The 22,237-nt window shown below is 38.6% G+C and overlaps 1 protein-coding gene and 1 long non-coding RNA gene across 3 annotated transcripts in view; one reads left to right on the forward strand and one right to left on the reverse strand.

Moving 5' to 3' along the window:
- TYR (tyrosinase) overlaps positions 1–21,146 on the reverse strand; it is a 110,498-nt gene extending 89,352 nt beyond the window's left edge. Inside the window, exons 1-2 of the mRNA XM_061406015.1 lie at positions 20,191–21,146; positions 10,444–10,660 (exon numbers count right to left, since the gene is read on the reverse strand). Coding sequence (XP_061261999.1) covers positions 10,444–10,660; positions 20,191–21,009 — 1,036 coding nt within the window. The 5' untranslated portion in view covers positions 21,010–21,146. The remainder of the gene's footprint in view (positions 1–10,443; positions 10,661–20,190) is intronic.
- Positions 1–22,237, forward strand: part of LOC133241021 (uncharacterized) — a 120,159-nt gene that overhangs the window by 7,543 nt on the left and 90,379 nt on the right. For both annotated transcript variants that reach the window (XR_009734480.1, XR_009734481.1), the window contains exon 2: positions 9,779–9,859. This is a non-coding gene — a long non-coding RNA (uncharacterized LOC133241021). The remainder of the gene's footprint in view (positions 1–9,778; positions 9,860–22,237) is intronic.

The raw sequence follows: 22,237 nt of genomic DNA on the forward strand, positions 1-22,237 counted from the left end.
TTCATCTCCTTCATCCTACCTTGGATAAAGTCCTCACCATTCATCATCCTCCCACAGCTTGTTGATTAGTATATTCTACACCTTCTATTATTGTTTTTGTTCAGTCGTTAAGTCGTGTCCAATGCTTTGCTACCCCATGGACTGCAGCACGTTAGGCTTCTCTGTCCTTCACTATCTCTGAGTTTGCTCAAACTCATGTCCATGGAGTTAGTGATGCCATTCAAGCATTTCATCCTCTGTCACCCACTTTCTCCTCTTGCCCTCAGTCTTTCCCAACATCAGGGTCTTTTCCAGTGAGTCTCTTTTCGCATTAGGTGGCCAGAGTATTGGAGCTTCAGCTTAAGCATCAGTCCTTCCAATGAATATTCAAGGTTGATTTCCTTTAGGATTGACTGGTTTGATCTCCTCGCTGTCCAAGGGGCTCTCAAGAGTCTTCTCCAACACCACAGTTCAAAAGCATCAATTCTTTGGTGCTCAGCCTTCTTCACAGTCCAACTCTCACATCCATACATGACTACTGGAAAAACCATAGCTTTGACTATATGGACCTTTGCCAGCAAAGTGATATCTCTGCTTTATAATACACTGTCTTGGTTTGCCATAGCTTTTCTTCCAAGGAGCAAGCATCTTTTAATTTCATGGCTGCAGTCACCATCTACAGTGATTTTGGGGCCTGAGAAAATGAATCTGACACTGTTTCCATATTTTCCCCATCAATTTGTCATGAAGTGATAGGACTGGATGCCATGATCTTAGTTTTTTGAATGCTGAGTTTTAAGCCAGCTTTTTCACTCTCTTTCACATTCATCTAGAGGCTCTTTAGTTCTCATCACTTTTTGCCAGTTTAGTGGTGTCATCTGCATACCTGAGGTTGTTGGTATTTCTTCCAGCAATCTTGATTCCAACTTGTGCTTCACTCAGCCCAGCATTTTGCATGATGTTCTCTGCATATAAGTTAAATAAGCAGGGTGACAATATACAGCCTTCATGTACTCCTTTCCTAATTTTGAACCAGTCCCATATTCCATGTCCAGTTCTAACTGTTGCTTCTTGTCCTGCATACAGGTTTCTCAGGAAACAGGTAATGTGGCCTGGTATTCCCATCTCATTAAGAAGATTCCATAGATTTTGTGATCCAGTCAAGGGCTTTAGCATAGTCAATGAAGCAGAAGTAGATTTTTTTTGGAATTCCCTTGCTTTTTCTCTGATCTGCTTTCTATATGTCTTTGCTATTTCTCACTATAAACATGGGCTTCCTTCATAGCTCAGTTGATAAAGAATCCATCTGCAATGCAGGAGACCCCAGTTCGATTCCAGGTTCGGGAAGATCCACTGAAAAGGGATAAGCTACCCACTCAAGTATCCTTGGGCTTCCGTTATGGCTCAGCTGGTAAAGAATCCACCTGCAACGTGGGTGATCTGGCTTCAGTCCCTGGGTTGGGAAGATCCCCTGGAGAAGGGAAAGGCTACCCACTCCGGTATTCTGGCCTGGAGAATTCCATGGACTGTATAGTCCATGGTTTTGCAAATAGTTGGATATGACTGAGTTAATTTCACTTTCACTATAGACACTATTCTAGCCATATATATTTTATCCTTTTGTTTTATCTACACTTATGTTTTCATACTTCTATTTCACTGCATAAGTTGTTCCCTCTACTAGAAATGCTTTTCCTTCCCTTCTTTTCTTGGTGAGAAATTACTGATATTTCAACTGTCAGTTCCAGTTTCACCAGCTTGGGAGATAGTTCTGGTTTAGCTCTGGGTTCCTATCTCATTTTATATTGACCATCATATTGTGTTTTCCTTGTGGATTTGTGTGATGTTTTCTCACTAGACGGTGAGCTTCTCAAGGTCAGAAAGTGTGTAAGAGTCATCTTTGTATGTCTTTGAACTTTCATAATTTTCCATAGTACCAGTTGAATGCAATTAGATTTCATCTTAACCTAAAGAACTTCCTTTTTTTTCCCTAATGAGATAGGTTGATCTGTATCCTTAAATGGTCACATAGACATACCATTAGAGTGGACGTGTCAGCAAAATGCGAGATGTTGAAATGAATATGTTGAGAAGAGTCTTTGAACTATAAGTCCCATGGTTCTATGCTGCAATGTGCTTGAAGCTGAAACATACCATTCAATTAGAGTTGTTCCTTGTTCCTGCACCTTCTTCTATTTTAAGTAACAGAAACTGCTTTTGCTCTTTCCTCCTTGATTCTGGGAATTCACCCTGAAAAGCAATAGCTTTTATCTCCAGAAATGCTCCTTCCCTGAGTCAATCTCAAGAAATTTTCTTTTCTGTCCTTGCTCCTCCCTATGTTTTTCTCTATACCTCGCACATCATAATCTGTTTTCTCAGGACTCAGTCTATACTTTGCTTCTAAGCTAATTGTCAGAAAAATTAATGACTGATAACCAAGTTGTCAAAAACTAATTCCAGTTTAACATAATAATAGCTGCCATTTATTGAAGAAATCTTATATGTTCCTTACATGTATTATATTATTAAATCCTTACATGAACCCTGTAAGTTATTATTCTTATCTACATTTTCCAGATGATGACATTAAGGCCCTGAGAAGTTAAATAGCTTACTCAAGGTAACAGATGTAGGAAGTGGTAGAATTTAAATAAAATCCCAGTCACCTTGACTGCCTTTAACTACTTTGCTAAACTGCCAACCCATACCCATCCTCCAATATACACTCCAGTATGAATTTTGCATTAACATTATTATAAAGTGTGCAATGCAACACACCATGGGTATCAGAGATTTGCACATGAGAAGATTCTTCTCTGAATCCATAGCCCATACTCCACAGGGACCACCTAATCAGAAGGCTACCTTTTATAATGCATGCTAATTTTTCTTTGCTTTCTGGGTATCTTTCATGCAATTCATAAATCGCACATCTTCAATCTTTAGCATTTAAATCTAAGAGGAAAGCTGCAGTTCCTCCATCCCAGGACTGACTGTGGGAATCTGTTTTATGGGAAGTACATTACATACCTCTAACAAGACCCAAAAGAAAAAAGAAAAGGCAGCAATAACTGTGAGGTTCAATCAAAACCCACAGTTCAACTCCACTGTGCTCCAGCTTCTCCAGTCTTGTCCTCCTGGCAGCTGTACCCACTTGAGCACTCTCTGAAGTCCAAGACACCTCTAATCCTTAGCTCCTATCCTGGTTTTGAGATGAACTCTGTCTCTCCAGTGAGCAAACTAGTCTCTCGATCTTGATCTTTGTCTTTATCCTTCCCCAATGAAAGGAACCAATGTTTCTTGGAGATATGGCTGATTCCAGGCTTTGGGCAGTGTAGGCACAAGATGAATGTAGAATATTTTTTTGCACCAGAAAAAAAAAGAAAGAAAACGCTAAAAATGATAGGTCATGAAACAGAGACAGAGCGTCACAAGAATCAGCTTAAAGGTATGCTCAGTGGTGAAATCTGGAACGGTTATTGTGCAGTGGGGAATCTGGGCCACACCTAGAGCAGGTGATCAAATTAATGTCTCCTAAGTGAGACATGTTCACCATGTATCTTCAGCTGTCATACTCTCTTAGAAAGACACAAAACCACTTCTATAAAATTCTGGCTAAGAATATACTACCTGGATCCATTCTGTTAAAAATTCTATTTAAAATGTGTTGTGTGCATGCTCAGTCATGTCCAACTCTTTGCAACTCCATGAACTACAACCACCAGGCTCCTCTGTCCATGGAGTTTTCCAGGCAAGAATACTGGAGTGGTTGCCACTTCCTACTCCAAGGGATCTTCCCGATCCAGGGACTGAACCCACATTTCCAGAGTCTCCTGCATTGGCAGGTAGGTTTTCTACCACTGAGTCACCTGGGAGGCCCACCCACTAAAAGTAGGAACATTTTATTTAAAATCGGGAGACTATATTCTCTAAAAATCATGAATCTCATTTAAGAAAAGGTTGTGAAGATATTTCAGATTAAAAGAAGCTCAAAGAGACAGAACAACTAAATGTCACCTGACCCTAGACTAGATCCTGTTACAGAGAAGAAAAAATGATATAAAGGATATTATTAGTGAATTAAAAATATTGCACTATAAACAGCAGATTAAAGCATTACACCTATATGGAATTTACTGAAGTTGTTAACTGTTTTGTGCTTATATAAGAGAATGATACCGTGAAATATCCAAGGGTAAAGTATTCTTTACCCTTACAATGTATCTATGCAGTTTATCCTCAGATGGTTCAGAATAAGAAGGGAAAAAAAACAAGACAAAATGTAAACAGTAAGCGAATCTGAGTAGAAAGTATATGTGTGAATGAGAAAGAAAAAAAACTTAAAATGTAAACAGTAAGTGAATCTGAATAGAAAGCATATGTATGGTTTTTTACAGATTTTATTGTTGTAATTTTTCTGTAAGCTTAACATTATTTCTTAGTAAAAGTTTAAAGATAAGAATAAATAACTATGTCCCTTGTAAGGAAAAGCTCTTGGTGGTGGCTGAGATCAATGTTTTCTGACATCTTGCTACCAGTAAATAGGCTTCATACAATCGGTATAGACAAACTAAGTGTTGGGTTAAGTGCAATTGGAAGAGTTTTAGATAATATTTATGTTTTCATCATCAAACACACATTGAATATTTATTAATATTATGTTCTATAATGTCTTTTCTCTCCTCAAGAAAGAATAGTAGATTGTGTGTATGTCGGGAGCCGCATTGGGCATTACTGACAAAATAGAGGCACGGCCCTAAACCCCCTCCCTTTGTTCTGTAGGCACGGACCTGGAATGAAGGAGTTAGGCTTTGTGATTCTGACTTGTTTTTCCCTTTCCTCGGCTGAGCTGACTGAAGAGAATATTAAGGTGCTTATTGTTTTTGAGAGGAGCATGGGAAGGCATAAAGCCTTCTGCAGCTGTGCTCAAAGAATAATTCATAAAGTTAATCACTGACATTTGTTCAAGGACTTTTACAAAAAAGCGTTCCAGGGTGAGCACATAGGCCACAGCTTGAGGCCATGGGAGGGATTGCTATCTGAAGCCCATTTGTGAGAAAAGTTTGTGGCAAAGGAGTTTGCTGAATTTAGGGCTTCGGAATAATTAAAATAGTTAGAAGCTAAAGATTTAAGGATTGCTGTAGTGTTAGCATATTCTACTATAGCTTATAGAAATTAGGGACTTTAGAGATATTATTAGCTAGAAGCCCCTTCTAAGAAATGGTGAGCTTAGGATACTAGGGGAAAATAGGACTTAGAAAGACAAGAAATAAACTGAGGAATGTGGTATGCAGCCCAGACATTAGCATGAGTTACAGTGTATTCACAAGGACACATGAGAAAAAGTAGATAAGAGAATCGCTGAGGAAGGAACTCCTTTTGAGGGGCAACAATGATTTTTGGAGAAAAATAAATCTGGGTCCATGGGAACTAAAAATATCAAACCTCTGACCTAATGCTTTTGTAAAAGTACAAAAGAGAATCATAAGCTTGAAATAAACAGGCAGTCCAAGAAAACTGAGAGGCTGCCTCAGTTTCTCTCTCGCCGACACCGCTCACCCCTTCAGGCTGAATCCCTGGCTGCTGGAGCTGGACTCTGGCATGTGTACATAAGCATGCTTTATAGGAAAAAAATAATTTACAAACATAACTTATTAGTATTAACAAATTATTTACAATAAGCCTGATGTCCTCTACTGATTCTGCACATTAGAAACTTATTTGAAAGCCACTGGCTCTGTTGACATGACTCAAGCAGTTTTCTTTTTTGACTTGAGATCCAGAGAAATGAGGATCCCTACCTTATTTTTAAGATCAGCCCAATTTCCCAAATAACAAAATTCGTGCTTTCTCACAGTTAGAAAATATGTCTGAATAACCTGTAAACGTCTTGATCCCTGTCTCCTGTAAATGTCACAAACCTCCGTCCATAGATCTTCAGGCACTCTTTCAGATCTAATTCCTTGAATCTATTTGTCACTTCCACTGTATAACTGTAAGGGATTTGATTTAGGTCATACCTGAATGGTCTAGTGGTTTTCTTGACTTTCTTCAGTTTAAGTCTGAATTTGGCAATGAGGAGTTCATGGTCTGTGCCACAGTCAGTTCCTGGTCTTGTTTTTGCTGACTGTATAGAACTCCTCCATCTTTGGCTGTAAAGAATATAATCAATCTGATTTTGGTATTGACCATCTGGTGATGTCCATGTATAGAGTCTTCTCTTGTGTTGTTGGAAGAGGGTGTTTGCTATGACCTGTGTGTTCTCTTAGCAGAACTCTGTTAGCCTTTGCCCTGCTTCATACTGTACTCCAAGGCCAAATTTGCCTGTTACTCCAGGTATTTCTTGACTTCCTACTTTTGAAATCCACTCCCCTATAGTGAAAAGGACATCTGTTTTGGGGTGTTAGTTCTAGAAGGTCTTGTAGGTATTCATAGAACCATTCAATTTCAGCTTCTTCAGCATTACTGGTCAGGGCATAGATTTGGATTACTGTGATATTAGATGGTTTGCCTTGGAAATGAACAGAGATCATTATGTTGTTTTTGAGATTGCATCCAAGTACTGCATTTCAGACTGGACATGGAACAATAGACTGGTTCCAAATAGGAGAAGGAGTACGTCAAGGCTGTATATTGTCACCCTGCTTATTTAACTTATATGCAGAGTACGTCATGAGAAACGCTGGGCTAGATGAAGCACAAGCTGAAATCAAGATTGCCTGGAGAAATATCAATAACCTCAGATATGCAGATGACAATACCCATATGGCAGAAAGTGAAGAAGGACTAAAGAGCCTCTTGACAAAAGTAAAAGAGGAGAGTGAAAAAGTTGGCTTAAAGCTCAACATTCAGAAAACAAAGATCATGGCATCTGGTCCCATCACTTCATGGGAAATAGATGGGGAAACAGTGGAAACAGTGTCAGACTTTACCTTTTTGGGCTCCAAAATCACTGCAGATGGTGACTGCAGCCATAAAATTAAAAGATGCTTACTCCTTGGAAGAAAAGTTATGACCAATCTAGACAGCATATTAAAAAGCAGAGACATTACTTTGCCAACAAAGGTTCGTCTAGTCAAGGCTATGGTTTTTCTAGCAGTCATGTATAGATGCGAGAGTTGGACTATAAAGAAAGCTGAGCACCAAAGAATTGATGCTTTTGAACTGTTGTGTTGGAGTAGACTCTTGAGAGTCCTTTGGACTGCAAGGAGATCCAACCAGTCCATCCTAAAGGAGATCAGTCCTGAGTGTTCATTGGAAAGTTTGATGTTGAAGCTGAAACTCCAATACTTTTGGCCACCTCATGCGAAGAGTTGACTCATTGGAAAAGACCCTGATGCTGGGAAAGATTGAGAGCAGGAGGTGAAGGGGAAGACAGAGGATGAGATGGTTGGGTGGCATCACCCACTCAATGGACGTGAGTTTGTGTAGGATCTAGGAGTTGGTGACGGACAGGGAGGGCTGGCATGCTGCAGTTCATGGGGTCTCAAAGAGTTGGACACGACTGAGCGACTGAACTGAACTGAACTGCATTTCAGAATCTTTTGTTGACTACAATGGCTACTCCATTTCTTCTAAGGGATTCTTGCCCAAAGTAGTAGATATAATGGCCATCTGAGTTAAATTTACCCATTCCAGTCCATTTTAGTTCGCTGGTTCCAAATAGGGAAAGGAGTACATCAAGGCTGTATATTGTCATCCTGCTTATTTTACTTATATGCAGAGTACATCATGAGAAATGCTGGGCTGGATGAAGCACAAGCTGAAATCAAGATTTCCAGGAGAAATATCAATAACCTCAGATATGCAGACGACACCACCCTTATGGTAGAAAGTGAAGAAGAACTAAAGAGCCTCTTGACGAAAGTGAAAGAAGAGAGTGAAAATGTTGGCTTAAAGCTCAACATTCAGAAAACTAAGATCATGGCATTCGTCCCATCACTTCTTGGCAAATAGATGGGGAAACAGCGACAGACTTTATTTTTCTGGGCTCCAAAGTCACTGCAGATGGTGACTGCAGCCATGAAATTAAATGATGCTTGCTCCTTGGAAGACAAGTTATGACCAACCTAGACAGCATATTAAAAAGCAGAGACATTACTTTGCCAAGAAAGCTTTGTCTTGTCAAGGCTGTAGTTTTTCTAGTAGTCATGTATGGATGTGAGAGTTGGACTATAAGAAAGCTGAGTGCCAAAGAATTGATGCTTTTGAACTGTGGTGTTGGAGAAGACTTTTGAGAGTCCCTTGGACTGCAAGGAGATCCAACCAGTCCATCCTACATGAAATCAGTCCCGAATATTCCTTGTAAGGACTGATGCTGAAGCTGAAATTCCAATACTTTGGCCACCTGATGCAAAGAACTGACTCATTTGAAAAGACCCTGATGCTGGAAAAGATTGAAGGCAGGAGGAGAAGGGGATGACAGAGGATGAGATGGCTGGATTCATCACCATCACTGACTCAATGGACATGAGTCTGAGTAAACTCTGGATGTTGGTGATGAACAGGGAGGCCTGGCGTGCTGCAGTCCATGGGGTCGCAGAGAGTCAAACACAACTTAGCGACTGAACTGACTGAGCCTGCAATGGACTGTAATTCCCTTAAGAATCAAGTCCTGCTTTATAATGTCTTTAAGTCAACATCTGGAATCTAGCTATTAACCCCTACAAAATCCAACAGTGTGCCCAGTCGTCCCATGCGGTGACTGCCAACTTGTCTGTGTGCCTTTCTCTTAGTTGTAGCTTCAGACTCTTGTGTACCATACAGTGCCTTCTCGTGTTATGTTATTGTAGGACCAGCTTGATATTTGGCCTTCAAGAAATGTTCAACTCACTCAGGGTCATCAGAGTGCAATAGAAAGGACTCTTGGATTTTGGCACTTGGCAAATCCAGGAATATATTTAGCTCTGTTGCTGCTGCTGCTGCTGCTAAGTCGCTTCAGTCATGTCCAACTCTGTGCGACCCCAGAGACGGCAGCCCACCAGGCTCCCCTGTCCCTGGGATTCTCCAGGCAAGAACACTGGAGTGGGTTGCCATTTCCTTCTCCAATGCATGAAAGTGAAAAGTGAAAGTGAAGTTGCTCACTCGTGTCCAACTCCTAGCGACCCCATGGACTGCAGCCTACCAGGCTCCTCTGTCCATGGGATTTTCCAGGCAAGAGTACTGGAGTGGGGTGCCATTGCCCTCTCCGATATTTAGCTCTGCCACTTAGCAAATGGATGGTAGCCAAAGTACTTAATATCTCTGATCTTGTTTCCTCTCTTTAAATTGGAAATAACAATGCTACTTCCTCAGAGGATGGTTGTAAGAATTGAGACAGTGCTACACAGAATCTTTGGTATGGTGACTTGCACATGGTGATTATTGGAAAACATTAATTACTAACACTATTTAAGGAAAATAAACAAAATTTTTATTTTAATAGCTGCACCATGTTCTCTTTAGTGTGATACTCTTCTTATTTAAATTCTTCTGGGAAAAAGCAAGGCTCTAAGGTGTTCAGGATTAAAAGAATCCAGGAAAATGAAAGAGACAATGAAACTATCCTGCGTAGCTCAGCAACAGAAGTTAGAGGACACAGCAGAAACCACAATGACGAGAATCAAGTGAAAAGTTAAGGAGGTTAAGGAGGAAATAGGAAAAGAGAAAGTTTCATCTCCACGATAAGGTACCAGAGAGATAAAATATCTAGTGGTAAATTTTGAGTATCTGCCTTGCCACGAATTGGCAGCCTTTGTCTTCCTGGAACTCAAATTAAATCTGTAACTTGAGTGAATGTTCCTATTTTCTCTGTTTGTAGGTTTGTTTCCACAGTGAAAATTGAAGTGGCGGAGATGGGTTCTCATGACTGAGATGTCGCTGAGCAGAGAAGGATGAACAGGTACTTAAGGGAAGGTGCAAGCAAGGTTGAGAGCTTTGCAGGAGAAGTAAGTAGGCCTTAGAAGAGGCTATGAGAGGGGATCTCTGATAAAGCACAGAAAACTTGAGGGATAACAGGATGGGACCTTAACCTGACCTCTGGATTTTATCCTTATTATAGTTAAGAACATGGACTTGTCTCAAAGAAGCTTGTGTTCAGAATATTTTAAACTAGATAAAAATACTAAAAGTTAGAAAAATATGATAGGTCCCCAGTCCTCTATCTATGATTCCAAAATACAACAGTTCTAACAATGTGTTGTTTTGTTTGGCACCCATAAAGTGGTGAAACCTGACTTTATTCTCCAGTAGGCTGCCTATTGTTTCTGTTTATTGCCACAGTAGGTATAGTCATACAATTTGCTGAAGAGTTATTCATGTTTTGGAATATGTGTGCCACCCACGTTCTGCTAGAGTGATCGGTTTTATTTATATTATCATATTCTCAAACACTTCTGGGCCCAGGGTTTTGGATAAGAGTTTGTAAACATAAATTCAGAAAAAAGGAAAATTTAAATGAGTGAAAAAAAAAGAAAAAGCGTTTACCTTCCAGGGTATTTCTAAAGCTGAAATTGGCAGCTTTATCCATGGAACCTGATTCATACTGGGTCAAACTCAGGCAAAACTCCACATCAGCCGAGGAGGGGAGCCTCGGGGTCCTGGCTTTGTCGTGGTTTCCAGGATTGCGCAGTAATGGTCCCTCAGACGTCCCGTTGCATAAAGCCTGGCGACTGTTGTACTCCTCCAGTCTGCTGCAGACGATCTGCACAGAACGCCTTTGTGTTAAGAGTTTTGTAAAAGGGGGAAGGTAGGGAGGTTGGGATTCCTTGTTTGGATTTTGGATATTTGGAAGTCTAATCATCAGGAGATTCATGTCTTAAATTGTTGAAGGAAGCAGCTTTCTGACGCTTGCAGAGTAACTGTAACCCATGAAAGTTACAGTTCAGACCACAGTTCTAGTCTTGCATCTACCACTTAAGAAAATAAATTCCACAGATCTCGTCTAACAAATAATAATAATTACTTCATATAATTGTTGTCAAATATTTGTTAGGAAAATTAACTTGACAAACATTTGCTAAACATCCACTGTGTATCTTCACTGGGCATATGCCTGTGAAGCTAGCCATGGCCCAGAGTTTAGGTCTGTACCCTCTTCTTTTAATTCTTCCTCTATCTGCCTCCTTGGCTATAATAACCAGTTTCATGGCTTACATGCCACTGCATGATAAGAACTTTCTAATTCCTATCTCAAGTTCAAAAGTTCTCTTCTGAGCTCTAACCCTGTATATCCACCTCTGACTTCATATTTCAGTGTTATCTCACAGGCATGTCAAATGTAGTATTTCAAAAAAAAAATTGCTCCTTCATAATAGCTAATAAGGGGAAAAATCTGAAAAAAGATATATATGCACATATAACTGAATCACTTTGGGGTACACCTGAAACTAGCACAACACTGTAAATCAACTATGTTGTTATTATTGTTTAGTTGCTAAGTTGTGTTTGAATCTTTGACCCCATGGACTTCAGCCCACCAGGCTCCTCTGTCCATGGGATTTCCCACCAAAGGATACTAGAGTGGGTTGTCATTTCCTTCTCCATGGGATCTTCCTGACCCAGGGATCAAACCTGTGTCTCCTGCACTGGCAAGTGTGTTCTTTACCACTGAGCCACTTTACTATAAAAATTAAATGTAAAAAGAAGTTAAAAAATGAAAAAAACTTGAAATTAAAACAAGGTTAAAGAATTGTATTCCTCTCCCTATACTTCTAGTCATATCAACTATCCTGAAACTTAAACCAGAAGTCCATAAATCTTCATTTTATAGCCAAAGACTGTTCTCATCTGTATTTTGTTCCCCTTTATTTTTCACATTGAAATCATCAGCCAAACTTGTCAATTCTACCTCCAGAATACATCTTGAATCTCTATTTGTTTACAAATTAGACCAAGTCAGACTGGCTACTCTTCTCTGCGCATCACCTGTGCTTCTCCATCCCATGCCTTTGTTTCTGCCTAAGCACATCCATTCCTTACCGTTTATCTGATATTCTACTTAGTCTTCAAGGTTAAATCAATATTTTGTAAAAAAAAATAAAAAGGTCAACTATGACTTAAAAAGTAATTCAAAATTGTCCAACTCTAAAATCTGAAGAAGTTTGAGATACTTCGCCAAATTGTTTTGCTTACAATTTCGTTTATATGTGAAAGTCACTCAGTCATCTCTGACTCTTTGTGACCCCATGGGCTGTAGCCTGCCAGGCTCCTCTGTCCGTGGAATTCTCCAGGCCAGAGTACTGGGGTGGTTAGCTGTTCCTTTCTCCAGGGTATCTTCCCAATCCAGGGATTGAACCCAGGTCTCCAACATTGCAGAAGGATTCTTTACTGTCTGAGCCACCAGGGAAGCCCAAAAATACTGGAGTGGGCAGCCTATCCCTTCTCCAGGGATCTTCCTGACCCAGGAATCGAACTGAGGTCACCTGCATTGCAGGTGGATTCTTTACCATCTGAGTTACCAGGGAAGTGCTAACTTATATGCTAGCAGAAGAATAAACTATGATCAAAATATTTGACAAGTCAAAAGGAGTTCTTTCAATAAATACAAAATAAAAATTCTAAGTGATTAAAAATATCACATTATAATTTAATTAGATTTTTTTCTCAGTGGTATGTAAGTTAATTCCTCAACTTAAAATCATCGATGCCTTAAATTCCATGAGGGCAATTAAACAGGTAGCAAGATAACAAACTTAAACCGAAGCATAAAGTATAGGAGAGCTCACCTTGCCATTTGTGACTATTCACAACGGCACTTAATCCATAAGAGGCCTATGTCCACTGAGTAGATAATAAGGTTGTTTGTCAAACTCAAACCTGACTCATTTTAATCTCCCTTGATAGTCAGTAGCACGTCCTTTTAAAATATCTCCATGAAGATAACTTTTTTTTTTTTCAATTTTGTTCTTCCCCAGAATCTAGAATAGAGACGCTATAAATATTTGATGGAATAATAAAAAAAATATCAATGGAAGAATCAGTGACTCTTCAACTACCAACATGTGTTGAACACCATTTTTTCCTAGTTCTGTTATTGGTACCAACATTGGCCCTAAAAGATATTTTCAAAAATGTATTTGTGTTAAACATATATTGAGTCCTCACTCTCAACAGGAAAGGCATCTCTGTGTACACTTTCTAAAATTCACAAATCACCTTGTAGGTTGATATCATTTTATTCCTATTTTAATGATAAGGTAACTGAGTGTGGAAGTGTGTAAAAGGCTGGTAGGATCTAAAGCCCTGTATCATGATTAATTTATGGGCAACAGGGCAAGGTACATGGAACAAAACTTTAAAAGTGAGTCTTCCTGCTTAACTGTTTATATCACTGTTAAGAATAATCAAGGTAATCCTATCAGTGTCCTACTCCAGTGAGTTGGCAGTCTATAAGAATGTAAAATCAAGTTATGTTGTTGTGCTCAGTCGCTTCAGTCATATCCAACTCTGCAATGTCATGGACTACAGCCCACCAGGCTCCTAGTCCATTTCTCCAGGCAAGAATATTGGAGTGGGTTGCCATGCCCTCCTCCAGGGGATCTTCCCAACCTCGGGATCACACCTGCATCTTATGTCTCCTGCATGGGCAGGCAGGTTCTTGACCACAAATGCCATCAAGTAAAATCATCATCAAATAGAACTGAATGAGCCTTGCTCCCCAGGAATGGCTGCTACTATGTTACACAACAGACACTTGGAGAAGCTTTTAATTTCCAGTCACAAAGATATCACTTACTAAATAAAGGATTGTGTGTTAGAAAAAAAATTAGGTTCCAGATTCACATTGGTGTGGGCTTCAATTCTGGTTCAACGACTTACTAGCAATGTGTCAATGAATATATTATTTAGGCTTGCTAAGTCTCAATTTCTTCAACTGTAATATGAAATAATAAATATAATGTTAATATATATCATATTTACATGTGTTTATTTTTAAAATATACTTAAACACATTATTCGTATTTAAATATGCATTAAATATATATAACACTAGTTCAAAATTGGGAAAGGAGTACATCAAGGCTGTATATTTTATCTTGCTTATTTAACTTATATCAGAGTACATCATGTGAAATATCAATAACCTCAGATATGCAAATGATACCACCCTTATGGCAGAAAGTGAACCAAAGAGCTTCTTGATAAAGGTGAAAGAAGAGAGTGAAAAAGCTTACTTAAAACTCAACATTCAGAAATCTAAGACCATGCATCCAGTCCCATCAGTTCATGGCAAAACAGTGGAAACAGTGACAGACTTTATTTTCTTGGGCTCTAAAATCACTGCAGACAGTGACTGCAGCCAAGAAGTTAAAAGACACTTGCTCCTTGGAAGAAAAGCTATGACAAACCTAGACAGCATATTGAAAAGCAGAAACATTACTTTACTTTGGGGGATACTGAAGGACAGGGAATCCTGGTGCATGCAGTCCATGGGGTAGCAAATAGTCAGATACAACTTAGGGATGGAACAACAACAATTTTTGCATTAAATGTAATATATTGGATCCCTTTATAGTGTTAATTAACTACCCATCACAGCATGTATATAGATGGAAGCATTTTCATTCCTGTTTGAAAAATAAATCATACCCAGATATTTTTAAAAGATCTAAAAAATCCTACTGCCTAGAAGACTCCTGCAGTAGACTCAGTTAAATTAGAGAGGTTTGAATGAAACTATTTTACTTAAATTACAACTGCCAAGTGACTAAATGTTCAGATGGCTAAATGTCTTAGTAACAAGGAGTAAATCTACCCCAGTTCCAGAAATAATTTGAAATAAATCTCAAATTATTGTTCTTATATTTGATATAAAAGGGGAGGCAGGGTAGGAGAAAGTATTAGCACTAGCTATCATCATGGAGATTGCAATCAGACATGGTTTCCAAACTGAGCAAATTACATAATCTCCTACTATCAAGGTTTTTCATCTGTAAATGGGGACTATAACAACTTTTTATGAAGGATCCAATAATTTTACCTATGTAAAGCACTTAGTATATAATGCCAAGTAGAGAGTGTTTAATAATGACAGCTATTATATTATTATTGCATACAAGACTATTGGGCAGGCCACCAAATTGTTAACCCTGACTCTATTACACAGGATGAATAATCATTATTACAATAGCTATCATCAATATATCATATGAGGATATATTGTGATAATAATTCCATACTTAAAATTCAAAGAATATGTCAGATACTAAACTAGTCATTTTACATTAACAGTTTTCATTGAATCCCTTCAGGATAATGCTTTAAAATATATTATTCTAATTTTCAGGGGGAAAAGGTCTCAGATAATTAAGTAACTTTTCCAGGATCTTGTAGCTAAGTGAGTTACAAAAGTCATGTTTTTATGGCTCAAAAGACTATCCCCTTCCACTTCATTAATCTGCTTTCCATTCAGCTTGGTATTTTCATTAGCACAGAAAGCACACATATATCTTAATTGCACCCCATTTTTTTCTGTTGAGAAAAGAAGCCAAAGGTCAAAGATTACAAATAACTTGTCCAATATCATCTGACAAGTGGCAGAGGTAGAATCTGGTGACAAAAGTCTTCTGGTGAGGATTTGTTCTTTTTCTGTTTCAACAAAGGTGACTTATATAATGTAGAGAAAAATCAAGTGTCCCAAGTCAAATGAAAAAAAAAAAAAAGAAGAAGAAACGGATTAATGGAGAAGGTGAGCTTAGTGTTCTCTTAAACTTAAAGAAATAGCAGGAAAAAAAGCCCAGTTATTAAAAGCGTTAGGAGCAAAAATTCTATTATGGCATTAGAGGTTTATCTAAAAGAATGTAAAACATATGACATTCCACAGAATCTTTTTCATAAAGAAAAAAAGAGAAGCTGTTATTTCACAGAGCTATTGCCATGGTTACCTAAAACCCATGACTCTCTGCTGAAATGTAACTTTTTTTCTTCCTACTGTTTGCTTCCATGTGATGTGCTTTTCACCTGATGAGTGAATTCCCTGGCCATACTTCACTCATGTCCATCATCTCGAAATGTTTTTTCCTCTTTATTTTGATCCATCATAACAGCTCTTCTTGAAATACCTTTTCTTCTTACAGCTAGCTCATCTGCTGCTTGCATAACATTGGATCTAATTGTGTTGAGCACAGTTCGCCGCACCCCCCACCTCCAAAATCAGTGAACTGCTTTAATTCAGGAGCACTTTAAACATGCTTCTAGTTTAAAGGCTCTTAGAATTAAACAAACCAAAAAATAAATAAATAAATGAACAAATATACAGAAGATATGATACTGAAAATAAGCTTTCTATAAAAAGTAACATTTAGTAATTAAGTAATGCTTTTTGATGTATTACTTTATTTAATAATAAACCTTGTCAGTAAATATTATTAGTCTCACTTAAAACTCACAGTGGGTTATAACATGCTTGATCTTCTCTATGTGTGCTTTCTTTTTTTGCACACACACAAACACACACCTAGAGAAAGCTACCAAAAATGTTTTATTCCAGATTATAAGTTGCTGCTTATTTTTGGCATCATTGTTTTCTTGGTCTTGGTTATCCAGTGGTGAAGGTTATGGTTATGGTTTAAGGTTCCAGAAATCTAGCTATGTCTATACAGAGTTTAGTTTTTTATGTGTGTTAGCACTGGAGCTAATGTTTCTATGGTTTTCAATTTTGTTCAATTTAGCATATACTGATAAAGCCCATTCTATGTATATATTATGTCCCTGGGTTCTGTGGATATAAAAATAAATTAGAAATGGTTTCTACATTGGAACAGTTGGCAGTCTGTTAGATAAAGACAGGTCTGAAAACCTGAAGAATTATAGTTAGTATGTTATAAAATCTGTACAAAGTGTAATGATAGTACACAAGGGTGAAGGTCAATTCTACCTGAATAAGGGCTGTGAATAAATAAACACCTAATGGAATATTTTCACTATAAAGTGAATGAAAGGGACTACTTCAGAATATCTGCCGCAGTTGTGTAACTGAACTTTAAGAGAGTTAAAGCGACTACAAGTCAGAATTTACATCCATGAATTAGCGGCTCGTTTGATCCTTTCTCAGCCTAAATGGCCCTTTATAAATAGGAAACTGCATGGTTGACTTGAAATAGCACTGGAGTCAAAGGCACTGGTTTTTTCCGTCCTCAGCTGTGTCACCTTAGGCAAAGTATTTTACCTTTGGGGGCCTCACTATGTTTTACAAAATGTAGGTACAACACTACAGACCAATTGTGGTCTCTCAGCTAAGAGTTAATAAATTCAGTGAATTTCTGAAAACTCCATTTTTTGTGTGTGAAGTAAAAGATATTTTAAATCAAGAAAAAGCAGAAGGTATTTTTTTTTTTTTTTACCAAAGGGGCTGAGTATAACTACTTAGGAAGATATTAATGAATTCACCAAGTGTGGAAGCTATTTAGTCTCACCATCTCACACAGTCTAGTTTTTTATTTGAGTGTTCGATTCAGGCAAAAGCATTTCAATTAGTGATATGTTTATTATAGAACCTAAGTCTGTAAAGTGAAAAAGATACCAAAACAATTTCCATATTAATTAAATCAGTCATTCTTAGGGCTGGCTCTGCATTAGAATTACAGTAGAAGGTTTTAAAAATACAGATGCTTGAACTTCACAGTGGACCTCCTGAATATGATTTTCTGGCAGAAGGTAGATGGTGGAGCACATAAAAGTTTTTAAGTTCTTGAGTGATTTAGAAGATACTGAGAATGGCTGCATTGTTGTTGTTGTTCCGTTGCAGAGTCATGTCCCACTCTTTGCGACCCCATGGGCTGTAGCATGCTAGGCTTCCCTGTCCTTCCCTATCTCTCGGAGTTAGGTCAGTTGCATGATTTAATTGCATTAAATCGATATAAATAACTGATCTTCATTTTTAAAGGACTTTAACCAGAAATGTGCAAAGGAATGGAAACAGCCAACTAGAACTGAGTTTGACTGTAACCACAGGTAGCAACACTGCTCACAGCAGGTGGGCATAAATGTTCACTCATTCCACCTTCCTTAAAGTATTGTTTGCTCACTTTTCTTCAGTGGTCTTTGTCCCCTGTATTTCCTAATTTTATTTTTAATACCAGTTACTCCACAGTGGTTTAATCATAGAATGATATTAAATCTAATGCTGCAACTATTTTAACCTAGTGTTTACATACTAGACACACAAAAAACTGTTTAGAAGTAAAATTGAATATAATCATAAAGAAAAAAGAGAAAAATTCCACTCAGTAATCAATAAATGAATAGAAAAAGTTAACATAATTTGGTACTTCTCATGTAATTAAGTGGCTTCCCAGGTAGCCAGTGGGAAGCCAGTGAGCCAGTGGCTCAGTGGTAAAGAATCTGCCACCCAATATAGGAGATGCAGGAGACATGGGTTCAATCCCTGGGTCAGAAAGATCTCCTGAAGGAGGAAATGACAACCCACTCCAGTATTTTTGCCTCAAAAATTTCATGGACAGAGGATGCTGGCAAGCTACAGCCTGTGGGGTCACAAAGAGTTGTACACAACTGAGCACACACACACAAATACATGTAATTAAATACCAATTAGTATTTGTCTATGAAGCTTCAGTGTGGATGTTGTAACTTTTTGGTAATTTAGATAATCCATCAGTTTTTCTAGGTCAAGACAAGCTTTACAGTTAAGGAAAGCATTATAACTAACTGAAAAATCCCATGTTCAAGCTTAACAGTATTTTAAGCAGTAACAGAGGATGTGAGAGTTAGATGAGTTTTGCACTATATAGATTAAGGTAGGAGGTCTGAAGGCTTATTGAAATAGATTTTTTTGAAGCACATTTTTTCCAGCCTTTCCTGCACAAATACACTCCTTGCTTTTGGTAAATAGCTGACATTAGTGACACCAGATATTACAGTGGCCATTTTCAATGAGTTTCAATAGGTCCATTTGGAAGTTGTAGTAACTTAGTGTGGGGTTTGGGGGGTGGGGATGGGGGAGGGGGAATGTTTGGGAAGCAGTTCACATTTCAAAATTGCAGAGTTCAGGTGAGAAGGCAAGATTCTTCCCATCTTATTTAAATATTGAGCTTATTTCCATAAAGCATGGCTAGTCAAAAGTGCTGTGTTAGAAATGGTTGGAACACAGGCAGACAAGCATTCCTTCTACCTTATAGTTTTAAAATAATAAATAATTAAAAGCACATTTCTTTTGTTACCTTTTGCCCCTAATCCAAGTGAAAAAAATCAGAATAGGAAAAATAGAAATTAAATTTCAAAATAGCGATCTCTTATCCTATACCTCAAAAGTTTACACAGGTTTAGGGAAAATGCTTATTTCTTCTGCATCCTATTTTAAAAAGTGAGTCAGGATGGGTCAGATCCTTTGGCTAAAGATATCATCACAGATAGGTCCTTGGAAATAGTATAGTGTGGTTGTGCAACCAGGCTGCCTGAGAACAAATTTTGTCTCTGCTACTTACTAGCTTTGATATCCTGTACAAGTTACATAATATCTCTAAACCTCAGTTGTTGTTTTTTTTTAAATCTTTAACATGGGGAAGGTTAGTAAGATTATTAAATGAATTAATGCACAAAACCACTCAGAATAGGGCCTCACACTTGCTAATCGATCAATGAATATTAGCTATTTTCATTGTTTACCTGTTTAAGCCTGAGTATTCATATTTTTTTAAAAGAAGATTTAATCTAAGTAATATTCCCCTAAATTCCTAATGGTAATAATCACTATAGACATTTAGTAAATGATGTCTTCCCAGGACCCTCCTTTGAATATTCTTATCAATAGGGATCCTGGGATATGGCCAGAGATTTGTATTTTCAATTTATACACTGAATTTTATTGGGAATAAAATTTCAGAAATATTGACCTAAATCATTTTTTTTACTTAATCATCTAAATACTCATTCATCCATTGGTTCAACAAATACTTCATGAGCTCTTACAATTTGCCTGGCATCGTATTATGTGCTAGGAGATAGAGTGATGAACCAGGTACTTTTTATTCATTAGATTTTAGGACCCAAGTACAGGATTTTGGACAAAGAACCGCACAAATCTCTATGGAACTGCAATTGTGAAGTGTGCTATAAAGGAAAATTATAAAGTATGTTGAGAGCTTTTGACAGGGGACATTTTCTAGGCTTGGCAGGAGAATAACAGACGGAAAAGGAGGTTTCTGAAGACCTGCCAGAAGAAGTGGTGGCTAAGGTTCTTTTAAGCTTTGATACTGTATGTCCTGCACACCTTACCTGCCAAGAGGAGAAGAAGGATGCTGGGCTGAGTAGATTAGGGTTTGCAGGGTTGCGCCCTCCCATGTACTCATCTGTGCAAACGTCACAGTTTTCTGCATCTCTCCAGTCCCAGTATGGAATCGTGAAGTTCTCATCCCCGGTCAGCTTCTGGATTTCCTGTTCCCACAGCAGCAGGAAGAGTCTATGCCAAGGCAGGAAACCTGGGGCTTCATGAGCAAAATCAATGTCTCTCCAGACTTCAGAGTCCCCAAGCAGCGTGTCCCTTGACACATAATAATGCATCCAGACAAAGAGGTCGTAAACACTGACGTCATTAAACAGGGGTGTTGTTCCATGATTCATTTGGCCATAGGTGCCCGTGGGGATGACGTAGTCTGGGCTGGTGGTATGTTTTGCCAAAGTGAGATAGGCAAGAAATTTGTTCTTCTCTGGGACACTCAAATCAAAGATGTTTCTTCTCACCAAAAGTCTCCTTTCTGTGCAGCGGGGTCCCCTAAATCCAAACTTACAACTTCCGCAATTGAATCCCATGAAGTTGCCAAAGCACTGGCAGGTTCTGTTATAAAAGATGGAGGGCCAAGACTCGCGGTCATCCACCCCCGTGAAGGGGAACTGAGGTCCGAGTGGTGCCGTGGACAGAATGACGTCCTGGCAGGAGCCCCTGCCTGAGAGCCGGCCACAGGGGCTCCCATCGCCCGCCCAGGGCGGGCAGCACTCCTTCTCCGTCAGGCTCTTGGAGGAGGCACAGGCTCGAGGGAAGTGGCCAGCGGAGGTTCGGAAACTCCACAGTAGGCAGTACAGGGCAGCCAGGAGCATTCTTCCTCCGGTCCTCACAGGGTCTGCCTGAGCTGGTTAATGGAGCCACACTCTTCCCTTTCCAGCTCCCCACTCAGTGACTATCACATGTTTTGGCTAAGATCTATATAATACCACTCCCACCTCCCGCATTAAACCCTCTCAGCCTTTATCTAAGCTTTCATCTTCTGAAAACCACATGACTAACTTTTCTCTGGAGTTGGCATATATCCCATCAGTGGGATAGGCCTATGTTAAAGTCAGAAACACTATTCACCATTAATAGTTTAAGTATTATGGTTAGAATAATACTAATAATACCATCTGATCTACATAAACCCAGTTAATTGACTATATAACTAGTGATATTTCAGTTTGAAAATAAGAAGGCATGCCAGGAATAGAGCCTCTTTATAAGACAATTCAGGTACTGTTAGAGATTTTGGACGTAAGATGGTTTGTTTCTCGAAGACCCTAAATAATAAATAGGCCAAGGCATTGGTAGGATTTGGCTTTGCAGGAAGAGACGTTTTTCAGAGCCTGGAGATTACGTCTTATATTTGAAGCTTATTTATTTTATACAAAGTATCAGAAGATTAAAACTTTTTCTGATACACTTCCAGATTATCTTGATGCCAGTTGCTGCTTGCTGTCTAATTGCTCATTTTCTGAATATTGCTAAGGATATGTCACTTTGATAGCTGGGTCGTCAGCTTTACTTTGGAAACATTTTCTGGCGAATATTTGAAAGAAATCTTCCCAGGTGGCTCAGTGGTAAAGAATCTGTCTGCCAATGCAGAAGAATCAAGAGACATAGGTTCAATCCTTGGCTTGGGAAGATCATCTGGAGGAGGAAATGGCAACCCATTCCAGTATTCTTGCCTGGAAAATCCCTTGGACAGAGGAGCTGGTGGGCTATAGTCCATGGGCTCACAAAGAGACAGACACGACTGGGCAATTGAAAACACAGCACACATTAGAAAGGAAACTTTTTTATTGAAGTGTAGGTGGTTGTCAATATTTTATTAGTTTCAGGTATACAACATAGTGATTCAATATTTTAGTGTTATACTAAAGTTATTATAAAATATCGGCTATATTGCCTGTACTGCACAATATGTATTTCTGCTTATTTATATATAGTATTATATACATAATAGTTTGTACTTTTCTTATTTTAATGCTTTCACCACCTTGTTTCACCCATAAGTTCTAGAAATCAGTAATTCATTTGAAGTTTTGTTTGCAA

The sequence above is a fragment of the Bos javanicus genome, chromosome 29 (assembly GCF_032452875.1).
Source record: "Bos javanicus breed banteng chromosome 29, ARS-OSU_banteng_1.0, whole genome shotgun sequence".
Lineage (NCBI taxonomy): Eukaryota > Metazoa > Chordata > Mammalia > Artiodactyla > Bovidae > Bos > Bos javanicus.